This window comes from Pteronotus mesoamericanus, unplaced genomic scaffold, assembly GCF_021234165.1.
Source record: "Pteronotus mesoamericanus isolate MK-2021 breed Mesoamerican mustached bat unplaced genomic scaffold, CSHL_Meso_final contig_22, whole genome shotgun sequence".
NCBI classification, from domain to species: domain Eukaryota; kingdom Metazoa; phylum Chordata; class Mammalia; order Chiroptera; family Mormoopidae; genus Pteronotus; species Pteronotus mesoamericanus.
Genome location: NW_026555090.1, coordinates 2,238,450 through 2,256,925, shown reverse-complemented (window position 1 = coordinate 2,256,925; position 18,476 = coordinate 2,238,450). Strand labels below are relative to the sequence as shown.

At 56.9% G+C, this 18,476-nt stretch overlaps 2 protein-coding genes across 3 annotated transcripts; one reads left to right on the top strand and one right to left on the bottom strand.

The window, feature by feature from the left end:
* Positions 1-3,688: 3,688 nt before the first annotated feature.
* Positions 3,689-7,178, top strand: MFAP4 (microfibril associated protein 4). Its single transcript, XM_054571070.1, has 6 exons — positions 3,689-4,024; positions 4,320-4,401; positions 4,674-4,828; positions 5,275-5,371; positions 5,451-5,633; positions 6,017-7,178. Exons 1-6 carry the CDS (start codon positions 3,842-3,844, stop codon positions 6,262-6,264), a joined length of 948 nt encoding a protein of 315 aa, XP_054427045.1. The 5' UTR covers positions 3,689-3,841; the 3' UTR covers positions 6,265-7,178.
* Positions 7,179-7,437: 259 nt separating this feature from the next.
* Positions 7,438-12,561, bottom strand: MAPK7 (mitogen-activated protein kinase 7). Of its 2 annotated transcripts, XM_054571068.1 has the most exons (7): positions 12,349-12,561; positions 11,815-12,051; positions 11,009-11,174; positions 9,059-10,140; positions 8,287-8,954; positions 7,759-7,892; positions 7,438-7,634 (listed from the first exon to the last, which is right to left on the bottom strand). In XM_054571068.1, exons 2-7 carry the CDS (start codon positions 12,044-12,046, stop codon positions 7,481-7,483), a joined length of 2,436 nt encoding a protein of 811 aa, XP_054427043.1. In that variant the 5' UTR covers positions 12,047-12,051; positions 12,349-12,561; the 3' UTR covers positions 7,438-7,480. The 2 variants fall into 2 exon arrangements, with proteins under 2 accessions (XP_054427043.1, XP_054427044.1); XM_054571069.1 differs by lacking the exons at positions 11,009-11,174; positions 11,815-12,051; positions 12,349-12,561 and adding an exon at positions 10,237-10,318.
* Between the last annotated feature and the right edge of the window lie 5,915 nt (positions 12,562-18,476).

The window sequence follows — 18,476 nt, the reverse complement described above, 5'->3', positions numbered from 1 at the left end:
ATGAAAACAATGTCCTCGGGTGAGTGTGAATTAAAAATGAAGCCACTAGAGTGGGCCCTGGTCCAACCTGACCCGGCGCTGCCCTGCACCAGGACGTGGCCTGCCCTTGACCGAGCAGCCCCCGCCCCCACACGGCAGCTCCACGGTTCACACCATCTGGCTTCTGATTGCATCTCCCACCCGCTCCGGAGGCAGCCTCTGGGGAGGGCTGGTTCCGGAGCTCGGCGTAGCCTCCGCTGGCAGCCGGCCCCACTTCTCCGAGCCCCCCGCTGGCCTGGATTGGGGGACACGCCCTCTCCCCACCCCGCCCCCCGTGAGTGCTCTGCTCCTCGGCGCTCTCTCCGAAAACCCCCTTGCCTGGCCCTCTCCAGCTCAGGCTGATCGTGGGGTGGTGGTCAGAGGACTAGTCTGGGGTCTTGTCCTCAGCTGTTGTCCCAGACATTCCACAGGCTGCTGCGCTTTTAGAACGAAACCAAAGACCTTGGCAGGAGAAAAAGGCAGACTCAGCTGTTTTGTTTGTTTTTAAGGGAATTTAACGAAGGGACTATTTCTGTGAGCGTGGGCGTTAAGGGGCCCCGCGGCGATGGCGGGGAGAGCCCTTACCCTCCCAGGCTGCGCAAGAAGGGCCAGGAGGGTCACACAGGAGCCATAAAGGGGCTGCGGGGAGGACATAGCCATTGTCCCTCTCTTCTCCCATCTCCCGCTGGTGCCGCCCCCTGGCCAACCTAGCCGGAAGCCAGCGATGCCCCGGACACGGAGGAGCACAAAGATGGGGTGGAGGGGGTGCAAGTGACCCAAGCAAGGCCAGTGGGATGTGGTGCTCTTGACCGGACAAAGCCACAGGCCTGTGCAGTGCACAGCGTCTTCCTGACATTGTCCCCGTGTCCCAACCATGACCGAGGGCCTGTTTCCTAGAGCTCTGGGCAGCATGAGCTGCCGGCACCCTGGTCAGGCAAGCCCTCCAGCCTCGCAGCAGCTCTGAGGCCTGGAAAGCCTCCCGGCGAAGTCAGTCCGAGTTGGTAAACACCTTCATCTACATGAGCTGGGCATCTGCTTCAAGCAGCTCATTGGCAGAGGCCAGGAGGGCTCTGAGGACCAAGCTCTGGACTTTGCCACCGAAACCAGCACTGCGCTTGCAGAGTCACCACCAACCAGCCAGGGACCCTGGAACCCAGACACCTCTGGGGTCACAACCATCCCAGGAATGGATTTTTCATGCTCCTGCTTCTGGAATCAACACCTCCCAAATGAAACTCAGAGCAGTGCATTTGATTGGCTAAACCAAGGTCCCGTGCTTTCAACCAAACTTAAAGGAAGCCTAGGAAAGCAGGCACCCTACTTTCCAATTAGGGGAACCCCAAATACAGGAGGGCGCTTTCCAGGTGGGGCAGCCAGCGATGCCCACGGACACCTTCCTCAGTGTCGGCAGCCTTCCTTCAGACCGTGTCCCAAAGCGGGGTTTCTGACCCCTGGCTCTCCCTGTGTACTGCCAGTTGCCTTGCCCTGGAGAGTCACAGTCATTCAAAGCCACATCCAGTGACGAGAATGCCTGCCTGCTGGGCCACAGCCACAAACGCGTTTCTACAAAACTAATAGGCAAATGATGATGGATACCGCATTGCTTCATTTTTTTTTTATGGGGTTTGGGGGTGGGTTCCTATATTTGTTTATTAGTTACATTGTGCAAAAGTATGATACTTGACATTTTATGATTTGTTTTGATGACTGACTTCTCATTATTTTCCTTTTTGTAGCCTGGGCTATAATTAGCTGGCACCGGTATTAGGATCAGACTCAGTGGTGTGTATCGGGGAAAACAATAGCAGGCTTCAACTAGATGGATGCTTCTCTCTCTTCCACATAAAACAGGCCTACAGGCCAGTCCAGAGCTGGCCTTGGACCCAGCTCCTCCCAGACCACCCCTCCTCCACCCTGAGGGGCCCGGGCCCCGCCGCCTCAGGCAGCAGCTGGGGCTCCAGCCCTCACGCCCAGCAACAGGACCAAGGGCAGGGAGAAGAGAACGACCCTCTACCTTTACGACCCTTCTGCTTGCATCTTCTTGGCCAAAATTCGGATATGCGGTCTCACCAGGGTAGGCTAGAAAGTCAGCCCAGCTAACGGTCAGTCAGGACTTACCGCTCAGGACTAAGGGAAGGATGACTTCTCTTAGTTGAAGGCCTACATTGAGAGGCAGGCAACCGTCTTCTCCACTGACAAGGATAAAAATCCACGCGTGCAGGAACAATCGCTGCTTATGAAGATGGCTCACACTTAGTAACCAGTTACCAGCTGTGGGCGCGGTGCTAGGCGCTTGATGGGACCATGGGATCCTCACCAGCGCACTTGGAAGGCACCACTGTTAATATCCTCACTTTCACAGAGGAGGAAACCAAGGCACAGCGAGGCTGGGTAACTCGTCCACGCCCACCCAGCCAACAGGCAGCACCAGCCGGGTTTGCACGCAGGCCGCATGGCTCCAGCAGCTCGAGGCCAGGGCACGGCTATGAAGAGAGGCAGCTCTCAGCAGCAATCACAGGCCAGCACCAGGGGCCGGCCCGGCTGGTGCAGGGCGGCAGAGAGGGCCGGAGGCAGAGCTGCCCTCTTACTTTGCACCTCTGAGCATTTCATTTGTCCATCCATTCAGCAAACGTTTTCATAACACACATCACATTCGCAATGAACAGTCTCACGCAGGTGCTTGCCGCTCCTCGGGGCAGACGCTGTATCCCAAGGCAAGTCGGCACAAGGAATGTGCCCAGGAGATACTCATCCACAAGTGAGGGCTGGCGCCGGGCCTCCTCTGCGCCAGGCTCTGTGAGGGGTGCCGACGGCAGGAACAAGGCCTGCCCCGCACTCACAGCCAGGCCGCAGAGGCCGGCGGGTGGGCCCCCAGAGAACGGAGTGGGCGCAGCCAGGGAAGTCGGTGTGGCGAGACTGTACTTTATGACTGACAAGCAATAAGAGATAAGGCCCTTCAGGTACACCAGACTTAAAACTCCTCTCAAGTCCAAGGGGAGAAATTTAGCCTCAAGCCTGAGGCAATAGGGAGCCACAGAGGCTTTAAGCAGGTGGTGACAGAGCAGCCATCTAGATTGTTCTGGCAGCCTGTGCAGAAGGAGGGAAGTGGGGGGGATGGACAATCCCCCCCCTCCCGATCCAACGAGAGGGCTCCCAGGAGACCAGACCAGCAGAAAGGTCCATAGGGATGGTCCTCAGGGATGGCTGGGAGGCAGGCAGGGGACACCTTGCTCAGTGGGGCAGGGGCCGGAGGAGGCAGCGAAAGCCCAAGGCTGGAGAAGTAGTACAATGGTGGAGAGCGGCCCAGAGGGGAGTCTGAGGTTGGATGGGGGCCAAAGTGAGGGGTCTGAAGAAAGGAAGGGGGTGGGGTGAGGTGAAAAAACAAAACAAAACAAAAGAGGCCCTGTGCTGCGGTGTGTGAGCCAGACAGATCCCAGGGGAGTCTGAAGGGGGGAGAGGGGGCTGGAGAGGGGCCCTGGCTTGAGCTGGAGCAGACAGCCATTGGACGCTTGCAAGCTGTGCTCACGGCTCAGCGATGTCCCAGCCCTGCCAGCAGCCTGCCCGCCCCGCCTCACCGCCCCGCCCCGCCAGCCCGCCCTGCGGCCCCAGCCAGGCCCGACAGCAGGAGCACCGACGCTGCCCCCCACCAAGGGGCCTCCGCGCCTTGGAACCCAGGCAAACTTGCTCCCTCCCCACCATCCCTCAGCCTTCCCCTGACAGCGGTGAGGACGCGCCAGCCAGAGGAGGAGGAGAAAATAAAGACATCTTCGGGTCTGAGCCAGCGAGAGTTAACGTCTGCAGCGCTTTGCCCCTGACAGGCCTAATGAGACACAGGTGGTCCCCTGGCTCCCGCCAGTGCTGGTTGAGTGCCCAGGATGAAGAGGGGGTTCTGCAGTTCCAGGGGGTGGGGCCGGGGCTGCTGGCTGGGGCCCAGCACATAACTCCGGCGGCTGCAGTCTGGGGCGGCAGACACCCAGTCGCTCGGAGCCGAACTGGCAGCATGAAGGTACCGGGCCCGGGTGGGGGACTCAGCCCCTTGTGTGCAGAGGACCCCGACCAGAGAGGGGACTCTGACAGCACAGGGGGTTCACATAATTCGCCTGAAACTCCTAGCCCAGGAGGGTGCCGAGCTTGTCCTGGGGAGCAGGGTTTCTCGGTTGCCGGTGGGGGGGTGCAGTGGGCAGGAGAGGGGCTTCTGGTGGGGGCTGGTTTGGGTACTGGGGTAAGGGCAGGGGAAGTAGGAGGGCTCTGGGGCTGGAGGCACAGACGGTGTTGAGGAGACCCTGTTTTCCTGACACCAGGCCCTCCTGGCCCTGCCGCTGCTCCTGCTGCTGCTCTCCATTCCCCTCGGCGCCCCCCAGGTCTCCGGGATCCGGGGTGACGGTAAGCAGCCCACGGTTGCAAAAGCAGCCTGGCCAGCGGGCTGGGCAAGGAGAGGCCGTCTGAGCCACGTGCCTGGGAGTCAGCCGCTCTGCAGGCCTTGGTCTCCTGCTCTGTAAAGCGGGACAGGTGGGCGAGGTGATCCTCGAGCACCCCCCCCACCCCCGCAAAGAATCTTGCAGTACTCTGCCCCCAGGGACAGAAGCAAACTGCGGGGTGCTGAGGTGTGACTTCCGCCCTAGCCCCCTCTCACCTTCCCCGCCCCTGCTCCCCAGCTCTGGAGAAGCCTTGCCTTCAGCAGTCCCTGGACTGCGATGACATCTACGCCCAGGGCTACCAGGCAGACGGCGTGTACCTCATCTACCCCCTGGGCCCCAGCGTGCCCGTGCCAGTCTTCTGTGACATGACCACTGAGGGTGGGAAGTGGACGGTGAGTGGCAGGAGGGGGACAGATGCCCAGTTCCGGTCCGTGGTTGGCCCAGCTTCACCTCTGGGAGCCTCAGTTTCTTCATCTCTAAAATGGGGTAACAGTCCCGGCAGTGCAGTTTGTAAGCTGCTGCCAGCACTGGATTCCAGGGGCAAGTAAACCTCACAAGAGCCCCGGGAGGACTGTACCCTCAGACAAGGAACGGAAGCCCAGAGGGGCGAAGCACCTCACTTGACTTCACGCAGCCAGCACAGAACTCCGCCCTGGCATTTAACACCCTCCTAAGCTCTTCCCAGCACCCAGCAGCTGCCCACTAGGGGTGCCAGGGTGTGTCTTGTAGGCTCCCAGCTACCCTTTAACAAACCACCTCAGCACCATAGGGTCCATACCTGGATGAGGCCCCTGCCCACTGGACCCTTGAAAATCCGGGCCTGTCGTCTCTGCTCCAGGTTTTCCAGAAGAGATTCAATGGCTCAGTGAGTTTCTTCCGGGGCTGGAACGACTACAAGCTAGGCTTTGGCCGTGCTGACGGGGAGTACTGGCTGGGTAAGGCGGGGCCCAGGTAGGCTGGGGGCTGCCCCAGAGCCAGGTCCTTGCTGACCAGCTGCCCCTCCCTGCTCCCCAGGGCTGCAGAACCTGCACCTCCTGACACTGAAGCAGAAGTACGAACTGCGAGTGGACCTGGAGGACTTTGAGAACAACACGGCCTACGCCAAGTACCTAGACTTCTCTATCTCGCCCAATGCGATCAGCGCTGAAGAGGATGGCTATACCCTCTACGTGGCAGGCTTTGAGGACGGCGGGGCAGGTAGTGCCCTCCTGACAGGCTAAGGAGGGCATGTCGGGGGGACCGGGCAGGGCTGGCACTGCCCTGTTGGTCCCAGGGCCCCTTGAAATCCCTCTCCCCCTCCTGGCCTGGAAGCGTCATTGCTGGCTCTGCACCAGCTTGGGCCTCAGCCTAGGGAGAGGCCACATCCACTCCGCGGCAGGCGGCCCCGTGGGGAGCAGCTGTTTTCCTTTCCTGCAGAAGCATGGCTGCCCAACATCTAGCTCGGGAAGGGTGCCCCGTCCCACCAGGGTGACACTTGATGTCTCTGACAGCATCACTCGTCACCGCTGTCACTCACCGCCCGGAAGCTCGGGGCTCAGCTCCCCGCCTCAGTAGCCCTCTCCCGTCTTCTTCTCCACCAGGCGACTCCCTGTCTTACCACAGTGGCCAGAAGTTCTCCACCTTTGACCGAGACCAGGACCTCTTCGTGCAGAACTGTGCTGCCCTCTCCTCAGGAGCCTTCTGGTTCCGAAGCTGCCACTTCGCCAACCTCAATGGCTTCTACCTGGGTGGCTCCCACCTCTCCTACGCCAACGGCATCAACTGGGCCCAGTGGAAGGGCTTCTACTACTCCCTCAAGCGCACTGAGATGAAAATACGCCGGGCCTGAGCGGCTGGCCCCGCCAGGCCCCAGCGCCCGCTGGCTGCTCCGTCTCCACGACCGCCCCCCTCCCCGCCCCCTTGTCAGTTCTGCTGCTCTCTCAGCACCTGCTTCTCACAGGGGGCCTTATGGCTCTAGCCCCAGCTGGTCTCTAAGCCGGGCCTCTGCTCCCCGCTGACCTGAGGCCGTGCTGCCAACCAGCTTCCCAGGCCTCTCAGAAGGCACCACCGGCCTGGCCCTGGCCGGGCTCCACAGGGCTCTCAGTTGCCTCCGGCCCGTATCAAAGGCTGAGAGCCAGGAGCTGCCCTCCCAGGCTACAGGTTTCTGTGTCCCACCTTCGCCAGCGTCCTGACTGCGGGCTCACCTGCCTGGGGCCGCCCCAGCATGCCGGGCTGAGCCGGTGCAGTCTGATCGACACCCGCAATGTGCCAGACCACCTGTGTTTGGCCGCCATGACCGGCCCCCAGCAAGTCCCCGGCTGTTCTGAGTACCTCTCGTCCTCTGCCTGTCGCCCACCGACTTAGTCTCTAGTGGTGAGCACCACTGACCCCCAGCCCCATCGCACTATGATACTCAGCTTCCCCGCCCTGTCCCAGGCTCCCAGAGCTCAAGGCCAACACAGCATTTCACCCCAGCTACAACGCGCCTCCTGAAAACAGCCCCAGTCAAGGTAGGCATAGACGTGAGGTCCTCCCACCCGCCCCGGGGTTGAGGTCTGACCATGTGAGGGGGCAGTGGACAACTTCTGTGGGACCGGGAGCAGGTAGGGAGTGGAGTCTCAATAAACCTCAGGACCTGAATGAACTTGGCTTTGGCTGTTGTACATGCAAATGCATTTGTTTGGTCCCCAAAGGTGGGAACCTGCTCCTCCATTTCCCTACTGACAACACACTATCCTCCATTCCAAAAAGATACCTGGAGTTAGGCGCTAGAGGTAAACTTATATTTCACAGGCCTTGATGGCAAAAAGAATGACTAATAATAAAATTATATAATAAAAATATAATACTGAAAAGGGTCGCCCAGGGAATGGGGGTGTCCTGACCCTCTCACAGCTCAGTGGCGGCTCAGGTGGCCACTTAAGGCCGCAGGACGGCCCTGAGATGAACCTGCAGGTGACCCCAAGCCGCGCCTCCCCTGCGGGGCCCAGGGCCCCAGCCCTGGAGAACGCTTCTGCAGGCCTGGAGCTGGTCCTCCCCTGGCAGCAGGGCCCAGGCTGTGGGCCTCAGGGCTCCTGGAGGTCAGGCAGATCGGCCAGCAGCATCGGGGAATCCATCTGGATCTCACGCTGCAGGGACTCGATGTCAGAGGGGTTCATGCCATGGCCCTCGAGCCAGTCAGCGAGCAGGGAGGCCGAGAGCGAGGCCGAGTCTGTCTGGCTGCAGGGGAAAGGGGAGCAGTGACCTGTTAGCCTAGGCTGGCTCCTTGCCCATCCCACAGGCAAGCTCCTCCTGCACCAGGAATATACAGTCTTGTTCTAGAAGTTCAGCCCAGCCAACTTACCCATCCTGTGGCCCATCAGCCATGCCCATATCGAAAGACTGGTTCAGGAATTCCTCCAGGTCAAAGCCAACACCATAACCGGCCCCACTGCCCTTTGGAGTCCCCGAGAACACGGGGGGCAGAGGGTCCTCCACCTGCAGGGTAGAACAGCAGGTTACAACGCAGGCACCACCAAGGGCGGGCCGAGGTCTGCAGGAAAGCCTGTCCTGATGCTGCTAGTGCCTCTGGCTGGATACCCGTGGGGGACAGCAGCAGCCTTGACAATCACTGAGCGCTGGCTGGGGCCCAGCTCCAGCCAGACGCTTCCCAGGAAGCGCCATACTTGTCTCTCAACACCCTGCTGGTCAGCATTGTGCTCCTTCTCCAAGCGTGGGGCCATGCTCAGAGACAAGCCCTAGATGCTGCTCATGGAACAAAACACACCAAAGCCTCTCTCACCCCGTCCCCACCGAACAGCAAGCACTTCCCAAACCCGTTTTTCCTGGGCCCAGATCCAGATGTCCTCATGGCCTGGGTTTCTCCTCTCACCTGAGACTTGGACAGCTGCTGGGTCACCAGGTTGACATCGGGTGACTCTGAGGTGGATGGCTGAGGGCCGCCCCTAGGGTCCGGAGGGGGTGGACCCGCTGGGAAGTAAGGCAGAACGCCCACGGTGCTGGAACCAGGCATCCCAGGGGGTGGCACAAGTGGCTGGGACGCCAGGAGGCTGGAGGCGGCGGTGCTTTGGAGTGGAGCAGGGCCGGGCCCCGGAGCGCCAGCAGCGTGGGGCGCAGGGCCAGGGGGTGGGCAGGCAGGCTGTGCTGCAGCACCCGGGGTGGAGCCTGCAGGTGGCAGTGAGTGTCCAGTGGGCTGGGCCACAGGGCCTGCGGGAGGACTGGTAGATTGGGCCGGAGGGGGTGTTGTTACCGGGGCATGCGCTGGTGCAAGAGTGGGGGCTGGGGGCTGGGCCATTCGAGTCCAGCGCTCCAGCAGGCTGCGATCATTGTCACTGAGCACCAGCCCAGCCAGGGGATCGGTGGAGGGGCCCCCAGAGGCCCCGGTCCCCCGCTCCTTGCGCTCCCTCTCCTGCCGCCGTTTTTCCCGCTCCTTTGCTCGCTCCTGCCGCCGCCGCCGTTTCTCTTCCCGCTCCCGCTGGCGCTCCTGGGCTGTCACTGGCTTCCGAGGCTCAGGTGCTTCTAGTGGGGCACTGGGACCATCTGCAGGGAAGTTGGACGGGGGGAGGTAAGAACCTGCGGCCCTAAGGCCAGAGGCCCCCTCCTGCCTCCCCATTCCCAGGTCGGCAGCTGCTTCTGCAAGATACCTCTGAGCCGGCTCCGCAATGACTTCAGCAGGGCGGCTTTGAGGGCCGCCTTGGTGTTGTCTGAGATGGCACCCTCCCTCTTTGGAGGGGCTGGTTCACTGGCCAGCGGGGCGAGCGGCTGCAGGGTCATGTCGATGGTGTCAGGTGTGGGGCCAGGGCATGGCAGCGGGGCTGGTGGAGGTGACTCCATGGCACAATCCCCACTGGGAGCCCAGGAACTGGGCATCTCAATGTCGGGGCAGCTAGGCTCACTGGCCACAGGCTGCAGAGAAGGCTGGAAGCGTATCTGCTGGCGGATGCCCTCGCGTCGTGCATGGAAGTCTTCAATCTCAGCCACAATGGCCTCCTTAATCCGCTCCCTGGTGAGCGCTTCTCGGTCAAAGGCAAAGTCAAAGGGAGGGGCACAGTCAGGCTCATCATCAGGGTCATGGTACTTGGCCAGGAAGGGGTGGCGAAGGGCAGCAGCTGCTGAGATGCGGGCACTGGGCTCAAAACGCAGCATTCGCCCCAGCAGTGAGAGGGCCTGGCGGTCAGCACCTGGGTACACTGTCTCCCAGGGCACAGGCTGGCGTGGTGGCAGACTCTGGATATACGCTCGCACCCTTTCAGCCCCTACAGCCTGAATCACAGCTGGCGATGGGGTGCCCAACACCATCATGATCAGCTGCAGCTGGTGCACATAGTTTTTGCCTGGGAAGAGCTGGCGCCTGGCCAGCATCTCACCAAAGATGCAGCCCACGGACCACAGGTCAATAGCCTGCGTGTACTCGTGCAGTGAGAGCATGAGCTCAGGGGCACGGTACCAGCGTGTGGCCACATATTCAGTCATGAAGTACTGGTGCTCAGCAGGTGAGGTGCACAGGCCCCGTGCCATGCCAAAATCACCGATCTTGAGCTCACAGTTCTCATTCACCAACAAGTTAGAGGGTTTGAGGTCACGGTGGATGACCTGAGCTGAGTGCATGTACTTAAGGCCCCGCAGCAGCTGGTACAGGAAGTAGCGCACGTGCTCCAGTGTGAGCGGCTGCGAGGAGTGGATGATCTGGTGCAGGTCGCTCTCCATCAGGTCCAGGACCACGTAACTAGAAGGGACAGGGGAGAGCGGCGTGGGCTGCCTGGCCCACACTCCAGCCTGGCCGCACCACACCCTCCTGATCCCAGACAGGTAATGGTCTTACCATCAGACTTTGAAGGGGCCATGGCATGGTATGAAGATTCTAGAGTCTCTACAACTTTTCCATGAACTTAAGTGAAGTTAAATCCCTTTTGTCTCCAGATCTATTGCCCCATCAGAGAAAAGATGAGGTTGGATTAAACCAGAGCTGGCCAATGGGTTAATTTGGGGTCTGTCTCCATTGTTTGGTAGTGGTTGCTTGAAAGACTATGATGAAAACTGTGGTATCTTGTCCATTTTCTTTTCTCTCTTATTTTTTTTTAGATTTTATTTATTTATTTTTAGAGAGAGGGGAAGGGAAGGAGAAAGAAAAAAAGGGAGAGAAACATCGATGTGAGAAACATCGATTGGATGCCTCTCCTGCGTGTCCCATTCGGGTACCGAACCCGCAACCCAGGCATGTGGCCTGACCAGGTATTGAACCAGTGACCTTTGCCTTTCAGGATGATGCTCAACCAACTGAACTACATTGGTGGGGGTATCTTGTCCGTTTTCTGTAGGAAACTGGTCTATGATTGATGAGTGATATCTGCTCTGGGAAAAGGAGGGTGCAGTTACAATATGAGTGTCCTACGTTTACCAGGCTACATACTGAGATTCTATAAAATTGTAACACCTGTACTCTTCTTAAGGAATCACAGCTGTCCTGGAATTGTGGGAATTTTCCCAGCCTGCCTTACATTAGTTCCAGCTGTCCTTCCAGAACTTTAGCAACATGGTCCCAACCTCCACAAAAGGCCCCCATTCTACCTCCCTCTCCCAACCCCACTCCTTACACAGATTTGAACTCGCCATAGGGCACAGTGGGCCTCAGGATGTCCTTGATGGCGATGATGTTGTCATGCTTGAAGTGTTTGAGGATCTTTAGCTCCCTGAGGGTCCGCTTGGCATTGGTCACCACATCAAAGGCATTAGGGATCTTCTTAATGGCCACCTGCTGGCCTGGGAAGCAGGGAAAAGGCAGACATTATGAGGTACGTCGGGATGGCTGCAGAGTGACACGGGGCCCCGATCAACACCCCCATCTAGGACGCAAACAACAACAGCTACGATGTACTGAGTACCTACCTGTGCCAAGCCCTATGTTAAACACTTTACACATGTTATCAGATTTTCCCTTCATATCTCGAGTTAGAGATGCGGAAATCTTGTCTCAGTGACGTACTGGGGGTTGCACAGCTGGTTAGTGGGACGGTCTAGACTGTATAATGCCTGTGCTGCTTCTACCTCTCTCTCCATCCCAGACCTCACCCATCCTACCACCTATCCCTTGTGCCAGTTCCTGGCTCCGGAACACATTTCTCTTTTAGAAACTAAGGACAGGCTCTCCAATCTAATTGGGATTGTCATTTTTCTAATGAGGAAGTAGGCTGAAGTGCTGACCCAACAACCACGCCAAAGTTTCTGAGAACTGTGCCCAACACAGAGCCTGGCATCCAGATGGTACGTAGCCAAAGTTTGCGGACTGAAACCAGAATTAGCGCCCCAGTGTTCCTTCTCGGCTGTTTGAGATGGGGCAGCTTTCTCCCTCTCGGGGAACCGGTGTCCACGTCTGTGCGCGGCACACCACAGGGGAGCTCACCCGTGAGCCGACGCCGTGCAGAGGACACCACCCCGTAGGCCCCGTTGCCTATGGTCTCGATGATCTCGTACTCGTCCCCCACGTCAAAGGTCACATCGAAGGAGCGAGCTTTAAGCAGGGCCAGGTTCTTGGCCGCTACAGAAGCAGCGGTGTTGGCGGGTTCCGCCTTCACCGGCCCGGGGGGCTCCCCAGAGCCATCCTCGCCGTCTTCCTCCTTCAGGGGCTCGGCCATGGCGTCTGTGTGGAAACGCTGGTTGAGGAGGGGCCCGCCCCGACCCGCCCCTCCCCGGACCTCAGTTTCCCCTCTGTGAGGCTGCTGGACCAGGGAATTTCCAAGTTCCCTGAGCCGATGGAGACAGGATAGGGGGCAAAAGAGAGCGGCTGGCGCGTAGCAGACGTCCCACACCCAGGCCTCGGAGCCCAGAGCTCAGGTCCCGGTGGAACGTAGGGTCGGAGGTAGGGGAGGTGCCACAAGGCGCGGTCCAGGAAGAAAGGGAGGGGCGGGGCACTTCGCTTTCCTCGGTCGACACTCACCGAATCGCGCCTCATCCGACGCCTCTTCGGGGCTTTCGGAAGTCCCCGGAGCTTCCGGCCTCCCGTCCCAGTGGAGGGGGACTCCAAGAGTCGCTAGCTCACTTGTTTAAGGCCGCCGCCACCACCTCAACGTCGCGCTTTGCCCGGCGGGTCCCAACGCCCCGCCTCCCACGACCACGCTCCCTACAGATTGTGGCCAATCGCTGGGCAGCTTCTGCGGAGGTTCCCACCCCTTCTGCTTGCTTCGCCCAATCCTAGCCCACCTGCTGAGGAAACCACGCCCCTGTCGCCCCCGCCCCCGCGCGCCGCTGTCCAGCTCCAGGGCGGGAGCCGCCCAAACTGCGCTCGGCTCTTGGCAGGGGTGTGCTCGGGGCCCCAGCGCCGTATTCCGACGCATGCGCGCCGTCAGCCCCAGGCACAGCGTGAATGGAAGGCAACGTCTCGGTGCGTGCCAGCGCGCATCCCGGTCCGCTCGGTCTCCGGCCATTTGCAGCTGGTCTTGGGAGTTCGTAGGGCCCGAGATGCCTGGGACTATCCTTCCGTGCCGGCTCTCGAAATCCCCCTCCTTTAGGTCCCTCTTCCTTTATCAGCCCCCCGTCGCTTGAATGATAGTGCCCAGCCATTTTCCCGGTCGGCCCCGGGAGCCCGGCTCTGGAAATACACCATCCCGGATAGAGGGTGATCCGTCACGTCCAAACGCAAAGTTCCCGGTCTTCCGGGATTCTAGAGCGTCCAGCCAGAAGCCCCCACGGACTTCCGGTGGCTGGTCATCTCCGCACAGTTTCCGGCGTCTCTGGACCTCAGCTTGCTATTTCCTGGCCCCCGGCTTATTCCCTCCGTGTGGTGGCTCCGTCTGTCCCACGACCGCGCAGTTTTGAGGGGATAGCGGGCAGGGCCATCCGGCTTCTAGCCCTCCTGAGCCCAGAGAGGGCAGAGCCAGCACAGGAGCCCGGGTCCCCTGGCCCACTCCACAGCCCGAAAGTTGGTCCTTTGGTATAGCAAATGTTTATCAGGCCCCATCCCTCAAAGGCTCAGTCCGAGGAGACGGAGGTAGGTAGACATGGTAGGCCGTGTGAGCTGAGAAAAAAGGTTTTCGGCAGGGTGTTTGAGGTAGGGCTGTAAGGAAGAAGGTTTTGGAGCTGGGACTCCAAAGACGGGTGTGTTTTCACCAAGTGAGAAGAGAAGGAAAGCTGGTGAAACGTCCACTAACGGTTTGGAGGTGGAGAACGCAGGCTCTGTGCGTTCTTCCTCTGCTCTGAGTAATGACGGTGGGCGGAACCCAATAGTTCGAGTCTGAGTGCCAGGTTGAGGGTTTATTCCTCGTATCGCAAAGTAGTGGCGAAGTGTGGATACAGATCAGAGATGAATTTTGGTAAGCCTATACGTTTTTAAAATTTTTTATTTTGTTTATGTTATCCACTGTTGTTTTTTTTTTAACTAAAGCATGCATGCAGAAAGTTCCACTAATTTTCACAGACTCGATACACCAGTGATTTGAATTCAGATGGAAAAAAAAAATTATGAGCCCTTCAGAAGATCTTTTCTAGTGGTGATAGTTTTTGTTAACTCTTTTCTATATATACTTTTTGCACTGAATTTTAAGAGTTTTATTGGGATCCATACATTGTGATAGTAAAGTAGATACTACGTGGTTAAAAACTCCACATAAGGAAAAAAATATTTCAGAGTATTATTGTTAGGACAAATAGATGGACATAAAGATAATATGGGCCTCCAGAGTTAAGGTTGAGCTATCACATTTGTCCCTGGCCATGGGTGGTGTGGCTCAGCTGGTAGGAGAGTCCTTCCAATATAGCATGATCGCGAGTTTGATTCCTGGTCAGGGCACATACCTAAGTTTGCCGGCCAGTCCAGTCGGAGCAGTACAATCCCTGGTCCAGGTACGTTTGGGAGGCAACCAATCGATGTTTCTCTCTCACACTGATGTTTCTCTCCTTCTCTCTCTAAAAGCAGTGGGAAAAAAAAATGTTCTCAGGTGAGGATGAAAAAAATAAAATGTTTCTGATATTTCTGACAGCATAGCAAAAAGGCAAATTATCCGTTACATGATTGAACCCGAATAAAGAAACCATACTGTGAGAAGGGAATGTTTTCTATCGCTGAGGTCTGAAAATATTTCTTTTGTGGATTTTCTTTCAGTGATAAGTGGGCAGTCTTCCCCACCTGTGGTGCATGTGCAATACAAGGCCCGCGGAGTCCTCCAGAGTCCGTAGAGGGCGCACACAAGGAGGGCACAGAGGCGCAGCTTCCCAGGGGACAAGGTGGGCAGCTGTGTGATGGTCTGGTCTGAGGCAGGAATAAAACAAAGTACCAGAAGAAACTCAAAAACTGTATCCTTTAAATTCTCTTCAGTTAGGCTGTGTATACTAGCACAGTTTACAGACTTCAGCATTTCTGGCAAGAACTCACTGACTCTCATTTATTTTCAATCAGCCGGGAGCTGTTTTGCTCTACCCGCTCTGGGCCCTCACTCTGTCCTGGAAAAGTCATCAATTACCTAACTTTTGGATTGGCCAGAAAGCCCATGTGGTTTTTTCCATAAAATAAAAGACACATTTTTCATTTTCCCCAATAACTGTATTTATTTGGGTATTTTGAGTATGTTGGATACCCCCTGCATGATATAAAATGGGTTGTTCTCAGTTAATGTCTGGATTTAATTGCTATCAACTTCCACCGGTCTATCCAATGAGGGAGCACTGTCCAGTGAGAAATCTCCAGCACAAATCTGTGCAAACCGCTTTCGACACTTTCAATCAGTCGCAGCCCCTTCTCTGTACGTGGCACAAATATTTTTATTGCATTTCAGTTGCGTTTTTACCTTTCTTGAAATAATAAAGGATAATATGCCAAAAAAAGTTGCTTATTTTCTCCCGTCTTCAATATTAAAATGGCTACACAAAAATTCACCAATTTCGGTAAGTTTTTTTCAATGCGCACTGACATGACAGCTGTCACGATACGACCTGACAAAATCGTTTTGAATGAAGGTAAAGACAACTGAGCACTACTAGCGCCACCAGACAGAAAAAAACCAAACGAACATCTTGGCCAAACCAGTATATTACATTGTTTGGTTAAATTGCATTTTGTTTACGATGGACATTTCGGTAGTTTCTGCCTTTTGGTTATTAGAAATAATATGCCTTTTGGTTATTAGAAGTGGTATGTTTTTATGGTTTTAATTGACATTTTACCAATGACTAATGATGTTGGGCATCTTTTCATGTGTTTATTGGCCACTTATATATGATTTACAATTATTTATTCCCATTCTGTGGGTTATCTCTTTGCTTTCTTCATGGTATCACTTGAAGTGCAAAAGTTTTGTTTTTAAAAAAAAAGATTTTATTTATTTATTTTTAGAGAGAGAGGAAGGGAGGGAGAAAAAGAGGGAGAGAAACATCCATGTGTGAGAGCTACCTGATCAGTTGCCTCTCACATGTCCCCTCACTGGGGGCCTGGCCTGCAGCCCGGGCCCACGCCCTCACTGGGAGTCATGCCGGCGGCGCCTTTCAGATCGCAGGCCAGCACTCAGTCCAATGAGCCACACCAGCAAGGGCCGAAGCACAAAAGTTTTTAAATTTTAAGTTTTTAATTGAGATGAATTCTACTTTATATTTATCACTTGTGCTTTTGACGTCAAAACTAAGAAACCACCTCATTCTTTTTTATAGCTGCATAGTATCCCTTTGTGAGTGTAATCTAACCAACACCATATAGGTAGACATTTAGATTAGTTCAAACTTTTTGCTATTGCAAACAATGCTGCAAGCAATTATCTTGAATGCATCATTTTGCACACTGCAAATATATCAGGATAAAAACCAAGAATTGAGAGTGCCACGTTAAAGAATATTGCCCTTGTAATTTTAAGAGTTAATGTCAATTTTCTGTCCTTAGAAATTGCACCAATTTAGATGCCCGCTAGGAATGTAGGGGAATGATTCACAGTGCTTTTTGAAAGCCTGGAATCATTGGCCTGTGTTAACAATGGGGAGATACCTCAGAGAAATCCTGCTTTCTGGCTTCCGTCAGAATCCTGGAAGACCTGCCAACCTCGGACTTCACTCCCGCATAACAGTAATGGAGCGGAACTGAGCCGTAGCCGGGGCCCTAGGAGGGCGTGGGCGCTGCAGCCCGCCCGTCTCCACCCTTTCCTGATGCCGCCTCGGCACAGTCCGGGTATCGGATGCCATGTATCACGGTACTTGCACCACTGTTTTCTACATGTTATTGAAATTAGGGAAACAAAAGAGGCTGAGACGAGGTGTGTCTCCAAAGAGAGAGAGAGAGAGAGAAAGAGAGACAGAGTGCATCCCTTTGCAGGGGAGAAGACATCACAAGGGCCGTGTGCACATACGCCCACTGGGGGCCCCTGTCTTCTGCCTGGCCACGGTGGGCTCCTGTGAGCCTCTGAAGATTTCTGAGTAGGGAAACACCCTTCAGAATTGCCTTCCTGAAACATGTTTTTGGCAAATAGAGCAGAGGGGGTACTCGGATAGAAACTGGAGGGAAGGAGATCACTGTGGAGGTCCAGGTGAAGCCCTGATAGCAGCTTGGACTCGGCGGCAGCAGCAGGCGCACAGAGCAGGGTCCTTGAAGGAGGCATGTGGGGGGAGGTGGTGGTGGTGCCAGAGTGACTGGGGAGACATGGAGGTGTCGCCAAGACAAGGGCCCTGAGGGAGAACCGGGTTGGGTGCTGGGCGGTGCGCTCGGTAGTGGGTGCTTTGAGACTCCTTAGTCGCATCCTGTCGCATGGTGGTCCCCAGCTCTGATCCAAGCCCTCAGGTCCTACCTAATGAGCTTTCAGGAGCATCAGGGAGCTCCCAATGCCAGGGTCCTCCCAATGACCTCGGGGGACCCCCCCTGTGGCAGCAGGCCCCCCTTTTTGTCCACGGTGCCAGCAAAGGTGCAGGCCTCTCACTGGACGGGTTCAGCCAGGGGCGGGGGCGCGCTGATTGGCCAGACCTGAGGCGCCTGTCTGCCTCTGGACGGCAGAGGGGCCCCAGCCCCAGCCAAGCTCCTCAGACTCGCAGTGGCCGAGGGCCGTTTTCCCAACAGAAACCTGGGCTCTCGGGAAGGCAGAATGGGCGCCAGGCCAACAGCAATGCCAGATGTGTCCTAGCCACCAGCACCCTCTGCCACCAGAGGGGTGTAAAGTCAGGGCCACGCTGTGAGTCTCTGTCTGGCGAAGCTGCTCTGCTAAGGTTACTTAATGCCTCCCCTCCAATCCCAAAGCTGTTTAGTTTTACGAAGACATAGTCTGGGGTCAAAAGCGCCTGGGTTTGACGGGCCACATTGCAGCCAAGGCGCCCTGTACTGTCTGTGCTGTGTGCTGGGGTCATGACCGCAGGCGTGCAGCCCCAGCCACTCTCTGGAGGATTCCCACCCAGGCGGCTGCTGTCCCCTGTGTTGGACAAGCACGTGCTTGTCTCCCTAAAGGACAAGGACGGGGCAGCCTGGTGAAGGGCCCAGAGCATGGAGGAGGGAGGGGCTGAGGATGTGGGCACGGCCGAGCATGCAGGACCCTGAAGCCGTGGCAGGAGCTGGGGCTGGACAATCCTGACCTCAGTGTTCTCATCTGCAAAGTGGGGCTGCTCAGACCTCGCTGGCCAGGTTGTTCGTGGATTCCAGAAATGATGGCCAGGAAAGCCCCTGGCCCAGGGGCTGGCCCTGCAGAGGCGCTGGACTCCCCGCAGACCGGGAGGCCTTGGAGTAGCCATTGTCCTGGTTTACAGCTGAGGAAAGGGGTTCACTGGGGGAAGCAGAGTGAGAGGCCCAAGGCCACAAAGGAGGGGTGGGTTGGGCTGCTTCTGCCCCAGCACTCTCTGTGGGTAGTTGCCATCCTTTACAAAGACACTCCTCTCTGACTGACTCAGGCAGCCAGCAGGAGCAATCGGTTCAGTGAGCGGCAGGGCAGCAGGGAGGGGAAGGCCCCGCGGCTCACACCCACCTCTGCAGCCGCCAAGGGCCTGCTCGCTGCTGCTGCTGCTGCTGCTGCTGCTGGGGGACAGGGGGCACTCTTACAGGGCAAGCTGTCTTAGTCTGCAGAGGGCAGTGGAGGCTTCCCTGCTCTCCCCAGCTGGCCCTCCCAACCCTGCTCC

Bases quoted from the DNA above. Each gene is read 5' to 3' on its own strand.
- MAPK7 (XM_054571068.1), bottom strand. From the start codon at position 12,046: ATGGCCGAGCCCCTGAAGGAGGAAGACGGCGAGGATGGCTCTGGGGAG. The intron at 8,955-9,058 runs GTATCTTGCAGA...ACTTCCCTGCAG, and splicing joins ATTGCGGAGCCGGCTCAGAG to ATGGTCCCAGTGCCCCACTA. The intron at 7,635-7,758 runs GTAAGTTGGCTG...TTTCCCCTGCAG, and splicing joins GCTGATGGGCCACAGGATGG to CCAGACAGACTCGGCCTCGC.
- MFAP4 (XM_054571070.1), top strand. From the start codon at position 3,842: ATGAGACACAGGTGGTCCCCTGGCTCCCGCCAGTGCTGGTTGAGTGCC. The intron at 4,025-4,319 runs GTACCGGGCCCG...TCCTGACACCAG, and splicing joins GCCGAACTGGCAGCATGAAG to GCCCTCCTGGCCCTGCCGCT. The intron at 5,634-6,016 runs GTAGTGCCCTCC...CTTCTCCACCAG, and splicing joins CTTTGAGGACGGCGGGGCAG to GCGACTCCCTGTCTTACCAC.